This window comes from Boleophthalmus pectinirostris, unplaced genomic scaffold (assembly GCF_026225935.1).
Source record: "Boleophthalmus pectinirostris isolate CB_2022bp ecotype Guang Dong unplaced genomic scaffold, ASM2622593v1 HiC_scaffold_6, whole genome shotgun sequence".
In the NCBI taxonomy this organism is placed as follows: domain Eukaryota; kingdom Metazoa; phylum Chordata; class Actinopteri; order Gobiiformes; family Gobiidae; genus Boleophthalmus; species Boleophthalmus pectinirostris.
Genome location: NW_026571447.1, coordinates 34,437,893 through 34,452,889, shown reverse-complemented (window position 1 = coordinate 34,452,889; position 14,997 = coordinate 34,437,893). Strand labels below are relative to the sequence as shown.

Below are 14,997 nucleotides of genomic sequence, written 5' to 3'. Positions count from 1 at the left end.
GGGAGCTGTGCACATACTGGGCACTTTGCACTCACCAGGAGCTCTGCACATACTGGGTGTTTTGCACATACTGGGTGTTTTGCACATACTGGGCGCTCTGCACACACCGGGCGCTCTGCACACACCGGGCGCTCTGCACACACCGGGCGCTCTGCACACACTGGGTGCACATGTGTGTACAAACACATCTCTACTCTGTGACGGACAAAAATAACACATTATAACACCGCAAGATATGTGTTCAAGTCTTTCTAAGAGCTGTGGCATGTGGCGCTCAGTGTGTGTGTGTGTGTGTGTGAGTGTGTGAGTGAGTGTGTGTATATGTGTGCGTGTGTGAGTGTGTGAGTGTGTGTGTGGACGCATGTGGGACAAGTGGCGTTCAGTGTGTGTGGAGACGCAGCTTCAGTATGTATGGACACGCAACACACTCTCTGATGTGTGTTGGCCTTAAGAAGACAGAAACCCTTAAGAATAAGTAAAAAAAAACAACAACACACACCTATAAATGAATAAATGCTAATAAATAGTACAGTGTGAAACTAATTTGGCAGTATTATTGTTACGGAGACAAACAGGAGGCGAACCCTTCTTCACAAAAGTTACATAGTGCCTCTTTAAGTGTCTTACTTCATATTACCTCATCTAACATTCTGTACATTCATTTGTTCTACACAATTTGTATCATAACAAATAAACTAGATCTTTAGCCGTTTGTGGGAAAAAACTGTAAAATGAATGAATCAACTCTTTAAATTGACTTATTATCAACTAAAGCTGCAAAACCCCATTTTGAAACCACAAAAAGAGGAAGTAGGTCTTTAAATCTAGTTATTAGCTCCATTGTCAGTGGCACATAACTCCACACTTACATTATCTGTCATACCTTAAATAGACCTAAAAGTGCATTTACATCAGTCCAAATCAGAGTAAACTTTGTGAATTCAAGTCATTTGAAATCAGCAGATATGACTTTTTGCTGTGTGTATGGGGTTGACTAGTAATTTGGACAGTTTATGCCGTTTATTTGAAGTCTAATTCTGGTCTACATGAGTCGCCCTGCATGTTGGAAAGCCTGACCAAAGCTAATGTGCAACCAGAGCCCTGTGGAGTGAGGTTTGGGTTCAAAGTGCTTGTCGAGTGGGGAGTCCGAGGTTTAAAGTGAAGGGAGAGGGGCTGGGCGGAGGCAGAGGGTTCTGTCCTGTGGTGTAATATACAAGTACACAGGTGTCTGTATATTCACGTTGGAACAATATGACTGTGTAAATAAAGAGGCACTTGTGGCAGTATGGAAGATTTACTGAAGGAATAACAGAGCTGGTCTTGTCTCAGTCCTAAGAAGTATCTGAACAATATTTTTACAGCTTTTAAATTTATAAAGTGGTTTTCTAAACATTTTATCTCATCAAACCACCACCTCCAAGTATGTGTTGGCTTTCTCATGACTTATCATTTCCATTGTATTTTTTCTGATGACTATTTTTCCTAAGTGCTGCTCTGAGTGAACAACAGTCTCTGTTATTGCTGTGTTATTGTGTGAGCTCAAAAGCAAAGTGAAGATCTTCACTTGGTAATGGCTCATGTAGGGCTGGAGTTAGGTAGTTGTGTTGTTATTATTAAAACAGCTGGTGGTGGAAACATGTCAACAAGATAAATATATTGTTGTATTTCATTGTCTTTTGAAAAGTAATGTGTGGATGATTAAAATACTGACAACAAGTGCATCTGTATCAGGGACACACAGTATCTGAGTATAATACACCAGAGGAGAGACAGAGCTGGGCAGTGGGCGGAGCATCTATGGGCGTGGCAGTGGGTGGGCGGGGTCAGCAGGATGGGGGCGGGGCTTACCTGGACACACGGCGGAGTTGTTACAGGGTCTCTGCTCGCGCAGGGGCCCGCTGCACTGTGTGCTGTAGGAGGAGGACACACAGAAGCGAGTGCGGCTCTGCCAGCCCTCCCCACACGTGGCAGAGCACACACTCCACGCCGACCACTCCTCCCCTGAGGACGAGTCCACTGCAGCAGGAAGGGGCGGGACAAAGAGCACCACAACCAATTAGCATGCAGGAAACAGCCTCCACGGCCAAATAAGGACAGGGGTGGTGCTGTGAGGGGGTGGAGTCTACGGAGGTATTTCAGGGACCGCCTCCTTCAAACTTTAGATTTTGAGTTCAATATCTACTCTCAATCTGAGTCTGTTTCAGTGAACATCATGACGTACACTCGCTCTTCTTCAGTGTTTATATGTGCTCAGCTGTTCAGCCTGTGCTATTGTTTTGTTTGTCCTCACTGTATAAGAACACAATGAAAAGTGTTTCTGCCCAGCCTTCATAATCTCTCTGCTCAACTGAACTGAGCCTGAACTCCCTCTTGTACTCGAGTCGTCTTTGCGGTAAACAGTTGGTGTGGAGGAGTGTGCTCTGACCCTCACCCACAGCACTGAGCGCCCAACAGACCCAGGGCCAGATGCATCTCTTAAATGAATCAGAGGCTGGACTAAGCAGAGCCTGGGCTGTGAAATGAGGTCTGACTGGGTTAATAACTAAACATGCTGTCTCTCTTTTCCTCGACCTTTATGTGACATTGGCCTAAAAACATGTGACCAAAAACATGAGAAGATAAGCTCTCTTCTATGGAGAGAATTGTACTTATTTTTCTCTTCTCACGATGCTCTGATTCAACTGAGCACTTAAATGCATCCTGTAAGTGGTTTCTTCCATTACTGTTCACTATGGCTGAACAAATCACATCCAATTCATTACATTGTTAATTATTTTGCAGTTATTTTTATCCACAGTTGTAGAGGTCTGGAAGTTTACTAGTATAATTGGCACTTTATATACGCAACAGGGGCATTTTGTTCTCAACAGGACATTTTAATATCTAATAATTACAGCTAAAGCTATTTAAATTACAATTTGATTCAATTACAATCTATTCTAAAACTCTACTTTTTACATTTGTTGTTTCAAAAGAGGCGGCCCAAGAAAAGGAAAGAAAAGTTTGTAAATTATTTATATAAATTCTGGGCTGGGGTAACTTTGGTGTCAGGGCTCTGATGCCATATCCTCGACATTGACTTCAGCAGAAGTGAATGCGTGTCTAAGGATATGTCACTCATGTTTAGTCCAGAACTTAAACCTGAGCTCAGTACAACTGTAGAGTTCCAGAGATCACAGCAGGAGAGCTCTGTCTGCACATACAAGAACCTGAGGGGGAAGCAGGGCGGGGCTAAACAGGAAGTAGGGGTCAACATTTAAAGTGATACTCCACACAAAAGCAAGTCTGAGGCACGCACACTTGTTTGTATAGTTGTAAAACAAAGAGACGCAGACAGTTAAAAAATAAATGAATTCATTCATTTTCAAAACATAACGCAAAGCTTTTCGGTAGGAAACTATCCATCTGCATTTGAGGAAACTGCCTAACTCCTAACTAATGAGTGCAGTGTGCAATAATGTGAACTGTGCAATGAGTGTAGTGTGCAACAATGTGGACTGGTGTGCAGTAATGTATAGTGTGCAATGGGTGCAGTGTGCAATATTGTGGACTGTGCAATAAGTGCAAGGTGCAATGAGTGCAGTGTGCAATAATGTGAACTATGCAATGAGTGCAGTGTGCAATAATGTAGACTGGTGTGCAATAATGTGGACAGTGCAATGGGTGGTGTGCAGTAATGTGGACTGGTGTGCAATAATGTGGACTGGTGTGCAATAATGTATAGTGTGCAATGAGTGCAGGTGTGCAATAATGTGGACTGGGGTGCAATAATATGGGCTGTATAATGAGTGCAGTGTGCAATAATGTAAATTTGATCTCTTGCACAGTGAATTTGAAATTTTATCATTGTTTTTATTGTTGTTTGGCCTGTTTAACCCTGAGGGCAGCAGATGGAAATGAGCCTTAGTCTGTTTTTATGTTCAGGTTGTATCATGTCTGTCAATAAACATGCTCTTTCCCAATCGAATTAATCAATAAATTGCTCTGTCAATGTTGAGTTATTTCAAAAAGAAAAAAAAAAAAAAGAACAAAAGTCAATATTAATTTACACGCAGATGTAACAAAAACAAGATTCAAACTGAAAATCTGACTGAAATCCTGTCGCTAAAGTCAACACAGAGACACTGATGGTCCGTCGTTTTGTGTGCAGTATCACTTTAAGAGCTTCAGGGGCTTCATAGATTAGATAGAGAGTAGAACAGACCCGGCACAGCAGCCTGTCACGAGCAATCCACTGCACTATGTGGGCAGGGTCCATGTTGGAATCAGTCCATTGTGATGATAAGGCTTCACTGGGACATTTGGACACACGCTCTGTTTTAACTGTGTGTATGTTGTTTGTGTGTGTGTGTTTGCTGTGGTTGTGTTTCTGGTTTGGTGGTCACCCAAGCTGCCACAGTGGCTGATGCCGGGGCTCCCTTACCTGGCGGCTGGCTCTGGGCTTGTCCTGGACGGGGCTTGTCTACGTCTTCGCGCTTTCGGTTGTCCACGGAGCGAAGCGATTGGCTGCGAGAGAGGTGACGCCCTTTGCCTACATGGAGGAGGGAGGAGCCGGGGGGGTATGGGAGGAGGGATATGTAGATCTTATTGCTCTATTCGGGACACAGTTAGAATGGTCACCCTGCGGTAGCATCAGCCAAACTTGGGACTTTTTGATGTGGTGTGAAGTGTCGTGTTTGTATATGTGAACAAAAGTACAAAAAGTAGAAAGTATGAGCATTCTTCTTTCAAAAAAACATATCTGGAAGAAGAAGAAGAAAAAAAAAAGAACTACGAAGAAAGCCATTTGATCAAAATAAAGTCACACAATTCAAAAAGCAATACATTTCAAAATGGAGGGTCAATTTTTCTTTGTCCTTTTAGCCCTTTGGTGAGACGCTTTGGATAAACTATGTGTGCGCTCGTAGAAAGAAAGTCATTATTACTTTTCATCGATCAAAGTCCCCTTTCCAACATGCACTCCTTAAGTCAAATACTGACTTATAGGTGATGGAGAGATACACAGCGGTATGAAAGAGATGAGAGAAAGCGTAGAGAAGAAGAGCTGGACACGTAGAGCCACAATTACATGTAACGACCAAGCGTCAAAGCCCATCGTGACAAATGGACATGTGCCCTCCGCTCACAATGGCAGCCCTGATGGATCTACGGGGGGTTTGTGTGTTGAGGTTTGGGAGACTTTCTGACCCCGAGGCTGAACGGACTCGTGTGATTCTTCTTGGTATTGATTTGTGGACTAAAGCTGAGGTCTAAACCAATAAACCCGGGGTAAACTAGGTCGAATTCAGGACAAAACCAGGAATAACTCTAAACCAGGATTAAACCAGGACTGAATCAGGATTAAACCAGGACTAAAACAGTAAATACCAGGACTAAACCAGGTTGAAATCAGGACTAACTCTAAATCAGAATGAAACTAGGTCTAACCTAGGATTAAACCAGGTCTTAAACAGTAAATCAGGACTAAACCAGGTCTAAAACAGGATTAAACCATAAACCAGGACTAAACCAGGTCTGAACTAGGACTAAACCAGGTCTAAAACAGTAAACCAGGTCTAAACCATGTCTAAACCAGGACAAAACCAAGACTAAACCAGGTCTAACTCTAAACCAGGACTAAACCAGGTCTAAACTAGGATTAAACCTGGTCTAAAGCAGGACTAAACCAGGATGAGATCAGGTCTAACTCTAAACAGGACTAAACAAGGTCTAAACTAGGATTAAACCAGGTCTAAAACAGTAAACCAGGACTAAACCAGGTCTAAATCAGGACTAAACCAGGTCCAACTTTACACTATGATTAAACCAGGACTAAAACAAGATTAAATCAGGTCTAAAACAGTAAACCGGGTCTAAACCAGGACTAGACCAGGTCTAAACTAGATCTAAATCAGAATTAAACCAGGTCTAACTCTAAACCAGGTCTAAAACAGGTCTGAACCCAGACTACACCAGGTCTCACTCTAAACCAGGTCTAAACCAGGTCTAAACCAGGACTAAACAGGACTAAACCAGGTCTAACTCTAAACCGGGACTAAACTCGGATTAAACCAAGTCTTAAACAGTAAATCAGGACTAAACCAAGTCTAAACCAGGTCTAAATCAGGACAAACCCAGGTCTAAACCAGATCTAAACCAAGTCTAAACAGAATTAAACCAGGTCTAAACAAATACTCATCACCTAAACCTGGACCAGACAGGACTAGAAAAGAACCCAAACTAGTCTACATCGGGACTGAACCGGGCTTAACCCAGGACTAAAACATGAAAATGCATCCCTAGTCAAACCACCTAAATCAAAATATGTTCAAATAACACTTGAATAAAATTAAATAAAATGACATAATCTATATTTTCTGAGTGTGGAAAGTCTAAGTTTTCATTCTTTAAGTTTTTGTGACTCCTAAACTTTTGTTGCCATCTTGAGTATTCTTTATCATTCAACACAAATTTAGTTTTGTATTATTAATTTCTAGGGCAACAGTACTAATTTTCTTGCTCATGCATCATCAGCGTTGCCACGAGCAGCTGGAGGGCACATTTTAGTACAGTGGTGTATTTCGGGTGGGGGTCTTACTGGTCTTGGTGGTCCCGCAGGCCTGGCTGTTACAGGGCCTCCCCTCCTCCAGGACGCCCTCGCACAGGTACGACTCCTCAGGGGGCGACTGGCAGCTCCTCTTCCTCGTCTGGATGCCTCCTCCACAGTCACTGCTGCACTGCGCCCACTGGCCCCACACGCTCCAGCCGCCTGCGACAAAACAAAACAACACCCCGGTCACAAAAGATAAATACTGGCATCTCAATTAAACTTTTATCACATCACAAAGCGAACGATAATCTGTAAAAATAAAATAAACCATGTTATTTCCATCTGTGTTTTAAGCCAGTGTTTCCCAAAATCTGGGTCACGACTCTCAGGTGGGTCACAAGAGATTCCATTCTTCACTTCTTTTCCGCGCACTCCCGCTCCTCACTTCTTTGGGAAACACTGATTACTGTTCTTCCTTGTTTAAAACTTGAGTACTGTATTTTTCGGACTATAAGGCGCACTTAAAATCCCTTAATTTTCTGAAAAATCTACAGTGCGACCTTATGCATTCATTTTAGTTGTGCTGACTGACCTCGAACGGATTTTCACATATTTTGCACCGAGTCGTGTTCTTTAGTCAGACAGAAGCTGAACCACATCATCGCACAAGGAGCGAGCTGTTCTTTTTTTTTTTTTGTAATCGCTTACAGTTTATGCTAATTAGTCATGTGGGTTTAAGTTTAATTTCTGTAAAACGTAAACAAATGTGCTCAAAGCTACATTAAACACATTATTACTCAATCTGAATTTGAGTCGTCCTCGTAGGAAATAAAAACTCTCAAGTGTCATCCGTTTGTTTTGTTTATTTCACCTTATAATCCGGTGCACCTTGTAGTCCGAAAAATACAGTAATACTAATTGTTCAGAGGGACATGATCACTCAGTCAACAATAAAATATCCTCATTAATGTTCTATAATGGTGAATTAATCGAATGCCCATCCCTAATAAGGATGCCATGAAAGCCATAAAGCCATGAAAAAAAAACAATGTTAGTTTAATTTCTTTTTTTTCGATGTATAACAGCGAAAATGCTCCTCGTCCAGATTTGAGTCCACAGTATAAAAAACATCCACCCACATATTGTACATTTCTCCAAAATTATTAAGCCCTGGCACAGTCTTAGATTTAATATTGTTGTACCATTTAATATTACGCAGTTAAACAGTTTACTTCTTGTTTTTATAAGTTCTTACACCGATTTACAGCAAACACACACACATATTAGGACACAAAGCGACACAGATTTGCAGAATAACATTTCCGATTTTGTCATTTCGAGCCAAAATCTCTGTAGATTAGCAATAGAACTGGCAACACACCAAAAAACAAGCGCTCCCAGCTATTTGCCTCACTACTTAATGGTTCAAATCCGCTCTCGATGTGCCCAAAGTTGAGTAAAAGTTGTAATACTGTAGTAATGGTATCAGTAATAAGTGTGGAATGTAGTAATTAAGTGTGCAGTGAAGGCTTTTTGTCTCCGCCTCGTGCAATTAAAAGCACTTAGAGCACATCCGCAGCTAATTAACCCGGATTCATTTGGTTAATAATTCCCACTGGGCGTTCACGTGCGGCTGCCCTCCGCTGCGCCCAACCCTCCCCCGCTCCCCAGCCCAAGCCACGCCCCCTCTGCGCCGTTTCCGTGGAGATAACGGGTCTGGAGTTCAGATTGAAGTCACACTCAGACTTTGCAAATACTTTATCATGTACAAATAACGATACTTGTGGTACTTTTGCTGTTAAAATCATCGAGTTGGGGACAGGGGAAAACACTCCAGCACCTCGGGGTTGGTCAGATCTACGGGGGGTTATGTGTGTTGTAGTTTGGGAGAATTTCTGACCTCGAGGCTGAACGGACTTGTGCAGTTCTTCCCGACATTGATTTGTGGACTAAAGATATAGCAGAACTAAACCAGGTCGAAGTCAGGTCCAAAACCGGTCTAAAGCAGGACTAAAGCAGAACTTAAGCAGGACTATAGCAGGACTAAAGCAGGTCCAAGTCAGATCCAAACCAGGTCTAAGTCAGGTCTAAATCAGTTCTAAGACAGCCAGGTCTAAACTAGAAAACCAGGATTAAACCTGGTCTAAATAGGACTAAACCAGGTCTAAACCAGTTCAAACTCTAAATCAGGACTAAATTAGGGCTAAATCAGGTCTAAGACCAGGTCTAAGCCAGGTCTAAGCCAGGACTAAACCGGGTTTAACTCTTAATCAGGTCTAAATCATGACTAAATCAGGTCCAAGTCAGATCTAAACCAGGGCTAAATCAGGTCTAAGCGAGGACTAAACTGGGTTTAACTCTTAATCAGGTCTAAATCAGGTCTAAAGCAGGTCTAAAGCAGGTCTAAACTAGAATTAAACCAGGTCTAACTCTAAATCAGGTCTGAATCAGGTCTAAATCAGGTCTAAATCACATTTAAACAAGGTCTAATCCAGGACTAAATCAGGTCTAAAGCAGGCCCAAAGCAGATCTACTTCAGCTTTAAACCAGGTCTAAACCAGGTCTAAACCAGGTCTAAACCAGGTCTAAACCAGGAATAAATCAGGTCTAAACTAGGAATAAATCAGGACTAAACTAGGACTACAGAGAGGGTTGCCTCTCCACAGATCTGACCTGAGCCTGACCTGTTTTTGGTCTCCATGAAGCTAGAAAAGTTTAATTCCACACTGTGAAACCTCCAGACAAAGCAACAACATCTCAGTGGAGAAAAGCATTTGACGGACCTTCTACCAGAAAAGTTACACAATGCATTTAAGAGCAGGTCTGTCTCTTATCGTCACGGCAACTCTCCCGTCTCCGGCCGTAGTGGTGTGGCTCCATTAATGTGTGTGACGTGAGGAGAGTCTCATGAATGTTTAATGACGGACAGATGCCTCCAGCCCCACAGGCGAACACACAAATATGTATTAATCTGCACGAAGACAACATGAAGCTGCAGGGCTCGTCCACAGACACGCGCCATTTTAATTACCCACAATTCAGTGTCCTCTCGGGGGCGGGGCTAAAGGGCTACACGGAGTTCTTCATCCGGGCAAACTACAGCACTCCAAGCCATCCCATGAGAGTATGACAGTAAAATATACAGGCCGCAGGTATGGAAAAGTACACCGTTTGAACAAAGTATGGTAAAAAATACACACAATTACACAGTCTGAAGTAACGATATGAAGCTGTGTCGTCGCTGTAGAATAAATTGAAGACATGAACCCTCAACACATGTGATATATTGTATTATCTATTCCAGAGGTGGGACATGACAAAGTAAAAGTAGTAAAATGCTGTGCTTAAAGGTGCTCTGTGTAACTTTTCTGCCACTTTTTGGACCCTCACCCACAGTTTGAGAACCTCTTCGTTAAGAAAACTTCCACTTGCACTTTACACAAAATTGAGAAGAAAGTGATTAGGATTTTTAAACCTGTTTTTTCAAGTTCCTAACTGGAGTTACATTCACTCACTGATTTTGCAGTGGCTCTGCACATTTACTAAACCAAACGCACATTATGACAAACACAGATGCATTTGTGCACTTTTATTAGACAAACTTCAGCCAAATGTCACGGTAGTTCTGCCCTGAGCCAACACTGCAAAATACATTTAGATTAGTTTTTGTTTAGCATTTTGTCTTGCTCTTCTAATCAGCGCATCGAGGAGGAGCCTGTGCGCTTTACGCGGGGAGGAGGGAAAGGTGAGGAGCGGCGCACTGACGTGAGGCAGATGAACAGGTAGGATGTTTTATAAAGTTTAACCTGCCCTGTGATACACGCTGGTACAAGAGGGCACACGCTGTTGCGTGCGTTTGTAATGTGTCGCACAGTATCTGCAGGCTGCTGCACGGTGTCTGCTTGTTCGCGCAAAATTTACTTACCAGTGTCTTGTTTTTTAAAAAAATTTCGCTTCATTTTGAACTGATGGCTGCTCAAACATTCACTTGACTCGGCCGCCCGTGGGCCGTTGCTGCTGTCAAAGTACTGGCGTCCTGCCGAGGGGGGTCTGGGAACTTTTCGGCACTTTTCGGCACTTTTCGGCACTTTTCGGCACTTTTCGGTCATAGCTTTTAAGGAGGCGCCGCCGCGCTCACAAAGTGGTCATTGCTGTTATTTGAACATATAACCAGTCGTTATCAGGGGCAATTACCTGGTTTGTCTACCCTGGTGCCATTGTACACAAAAACTGAACAAACTATCAGTTAGAACTTCAGAGTAAAACTATGAACATTCAGGTTCAACTTTTTAGACGTCAGTGCTGTTTAGATGACCCAACTTGACATCCTGTAGTTGCATTTGTAGTATTTGTAGTATATGTAGTATGTATGTAGTAGTAGTATCTGAAGGCAAACCCAACTTGTAGTGTATATGCAACTGGGGAAAAATTAATATATTGGGTTTATCAGGTGTTATTAAAAAAAAAAAAAAAGTGAACCATCTGATACTCCTTTTGAGCACCGGGTCCCAAATATGTTCATGTACATATCACAATTTTTGTTATTGTTTTTGAATTTTGTTGTACCTGGCTCAAACTTATAAATAAATTAATTAATGAATGAAAACTCCAGACAGCTTCACTAGAATCATTTGGATCCAATTTCAGTCCTGGAATTGCCCATTTCTACTCAACTAAATCTAAAAAGTGTCTGATAACTTGAAAACTATCACTTCATGACATCACAAGGCTGAACAGGACATTTTGAGCTTTGGAGATGTAAACAGACTAATAAACCAGGATTAATCAGACATGTGTGAATGAAACAAAACAGGTAACATCATTTTAACATGTCTTAAATCTCACAATAAGTGTAATTTTGTGTAATATAGCTTTACACCTTTGCATTTCCAGTTTACTCAGAGGGCCATTTTAAAACAACGTTATGTGTTGAGTTAATAAATCCATGTAAAAGTATAGACAAGAATGCGCCATTAAAAGCTCCAAAATTGTTATTGATTTCCTTTTGGTTCGTAAAATGAAATTAGCAAGGCTCAGTGATCACAGTCGATATGTTTTCTGTCAGCTGGCCAAGGCTTTTCTGTGACAGCATTGATCTAAACAGCACCCGGAGCTGAGCCAATACACGCCGCGACGGGACACAACCAAAAACAAAACCAGGAAGTGTTCAGATACAAATGTGGACATGAAACTGGCCGACATGTTAAAGTGTGTACGACAGGTTTACGTGTTTTTATAATAAGTTTGTTTGGTGGGTTTGTGCTCGTGGTGGTGAATATGAATCTGTGTATCATTCATTCGTTTTTCAAAATAAAATAAGAAAAAACGAAAAAAAAAAAACTAAACAAAAAAACAACTATTTTCTTCAACAAAACCGGGTAACAATTTGTTTTTTCAGTTTTCGATGTTGTGTTTAAATGAATAACAAAAAAAACAAAAAAACAAACAAACAAAAAAAAAACGCAACAACGGCCATTTCTTGTTTTTGTGACTTAAACCACAATGCCAGACTTTTGCGCCATATACGGACTGAACCAGGACTAAAACAGGACTAAACCAGGTCTAAACCAGGGGTAAAACAGGTGATCAGGACTGAGACCGGGACCAGACTGGGATTAGACCGGGACTGAGACCAGGACTGAGACAGGGACTAAGACGGGACCAGGCCAGGACCAGACTGGGACTAAACAAGGACTGAGACCAGGACTGAGACCGTTACCAGACAAGGACTAAGACCGGGACCAGACTGGGACTAAGAGCAGGACTGAGACTGGGACCAGACCAGGACTGAAACCAGATCAGGACTGAGACCGGGACTGAGACCGGAACCAGACCAGGATGAGACCAGGACTGAGACTGAGACTGAGACTGAGACCAGGATTGAGACCAGGAACAGACCAGGACCAGACCAAGACTGAGACCAGTTTAGTCCTGGTTTAGTCCTGGTTCAGTCCTGGTTCAGTCCGGCATCACAGTTTAAGTCATGGAAACGGAAAATGCCCGTTATCCTTTTATTCATTTAAACACAAATTAAAAATAAAAAAAACAAACAAAAAAAACAAAACAAATCATTATCAATTTTTTCATTTTTCATTTTTTTCCTTGGTTTTATTTTTAAAAACGAATGAACAACACACAAATCCTGCATATTTAGGCCGTGCGAATGAAACCGAACACAACTCCAGGCATTTTTTGATGAGAAAACAACATCAGAACAGACATCAGAAAATCTTGTAATACGGGACTTTTAACCAAATCCAGATGAATACTTTTAATGCCGTACTGCGGAACATTCCGGACAAAGCAATCACATTTCTTTACGACGGCGTGTGGCAGATCCTCCTTCAGAAAAGTGAAATAAATAAATAAATAAACAGCCTAATAATTGCGGCTATATAAAAGAGACAAACCTCATTCATATTCATATCCAAACTCGGTGACTTTGTGAACAGCCCTTTGTCGTTAATTATTCAAAATCCAATCTCACGGAGTTTGGGAGAGGTGCACATTTTGGCTGTAATCGGGCCCCGGATCGGCTCCTGGAGGTATTAAAAGTTACCTGACCTTGTGTCTCTGTACAAAAGGCAGAAGATTCTACATTTACTGGCTCTTTGGTTGGCCCCGGTGGGATAGATCACAGGATTTAAAAGTTTAAAGAGGCGCAGTGTTTCGGTCAATGTCACCGCGTGGACGACAGCTTCTTTTGAGTCCGTCCGAGGCTAATGAAGAAGTAAACTGTGATTTATGTCTCGCTGCGCTCTGTTGTTTCGGCTCAAAAGGTGTAAAAATCTGTCACTTCTGAAAGATACAAGGTGTGCAGTTGTTCAAAAGTCTTCGTGGCGGCACCAAACCCCAAAGAATGTCAAGGATTCGCGACAGTACTTCAGTTGTAGGGTTTGTCCAATGATCTGAAGGTTGGCGGTTTCAATCTCGCTCTTGTCATAAACGTCATTGGTTCAGCGGGCAGATCCACTGACCCACATGTATGACAATTTAAGTAATTTATCTTCCACGTACATCTCAGTTTAACATTGACTCACAAAAGCGATATTTACACGATGATCTTCCCTTGGAGTACCTAAATTGTGGCATATTGTTGTCTAACTAGTTCCTACTGGCCTTCATAGGTTACATTTACATTGAAACGAATCACCGTATCAGAAACCATTTGTGTCCAGACATGTCGTTTCTGTGTCTACAAGCCTTCTCTATCCACACGGCTTTGAGCATATTTGTTTACATTTTACAAAAACTAAACTTAAAACCACATGGCTAATTTGCATAAACTAAGACCTTAAAAAACAGCTCGCTATTGTGCCCTGATGTGGTTCAGCTTCTGTCGGACTAAAGGACACGACTCAGTGGAATATGAGTGTTCTTTCTGTGACAGAGGGGTGTTCTGCTGATGGTGAGTCTGTTCTGTGCTTCTATCGCGTTGGAGATGGTTCATATTAAACTTTTCAGAGATTATACGTCTGCAGGTCGTACACACAAACCGTATTTATGAATGGATATATATTCTAGCCTCTTAGCTTTTCGGTGGTGAATTACTTTGCTGCGCATAGAACTGCATCAGCGTATCAGCGTTTTCAGGCGTCCACACAGTGTCGGATCAGATCCGTACTCAGATGAATTCGTATACACACAACACACTCTCTATACAGACAACACACTCTCTATACACACAACACACTCTCTATACATACAACACACTCTCTATACACACAACACACTCTCTATACATACAACACACTCTCTATACACACAACACACTCTCTATACATACAACACACTCTCTATACACACAACACACTCTCTATACATACAACACACTCTCTATACACACAACACACTCTCTATACATACAAATTCATTTCAAACAGTTCATTTGAAGTTCAATGTCAAGAGTTAAAGAGTTAAACCAACAACCCCTCAATATATATAAAAATATATTCTTTGGTTAAACATGATGACATATTTGGTCACACAACAACCACTATTTTAAAACTTTAAACTGAGATGTGTGTGAGGGATAAATTACTTAAATTATTTTACACCACAGATGAATGCTTTTGTTGTGTCCTTGGGCAAGACACTTAACCCACCTCGCCCCCAGAGTCTGCGTACACTGGTGCATGAATGTGTGTGTGAATGTGTGAGTGGTTCCTTGTTGTAAAGTGCTCTGAGTGCCTTGAACATGGAAACGTGCTGTATAAAAATGTGACCATTTACCAATGACATGAAAATGTAAATAAAATGCAGATTAGGTAGTTTTATCTAAATCTTAATACATATTTAATTGCCAGAGACTTTGTACAATCTTGTTTGGGTGGGTGATGTTAGCATGATGTCTAACTTCCCGTTAAGCATGAAGCAAGAAGGGATGTTAAAAGTCTATTTTATAGTTGAACTCATCTTTCTTTTTCTTGTGTTATTTCTTAAACTTTTCAACATTTTTCAACTTTTCA

At 41.5% G+C, this 14,997-nt stretch overlaps 1 protein-coding gene across 1 annotated transcript in view; it reads right to left on the bottom strand.

Annotated features, from left to right (window-relative positions):
- adgrb1a (adhesion G protein-coupled receptor B1a) overlaps positions 1-14,997 on the bottom strand; it is a 264,634-nt gene that overhangs the window by 162,219 nt on the left and 87,418 nt on the right. The window contains exons 2-4 of the mRNA XM_055163913.1: positions 6,578-6,748; positions 4,424-4,531; positions 1,849-2,016 (exon numbers count right to left, since the gene is read on the bottom strand). Coding sequence (XP_055019888.1) covers positions 1,849-2,016; positions 4,424-4,531; positions 6,578-6,748 — 447 coding nt within the window. The remainder of the gene's footprint in view (positions 1-1,848; positions 2,017-4,423; positions 4,532-6,577; positions 6,749-14,997) is intronic.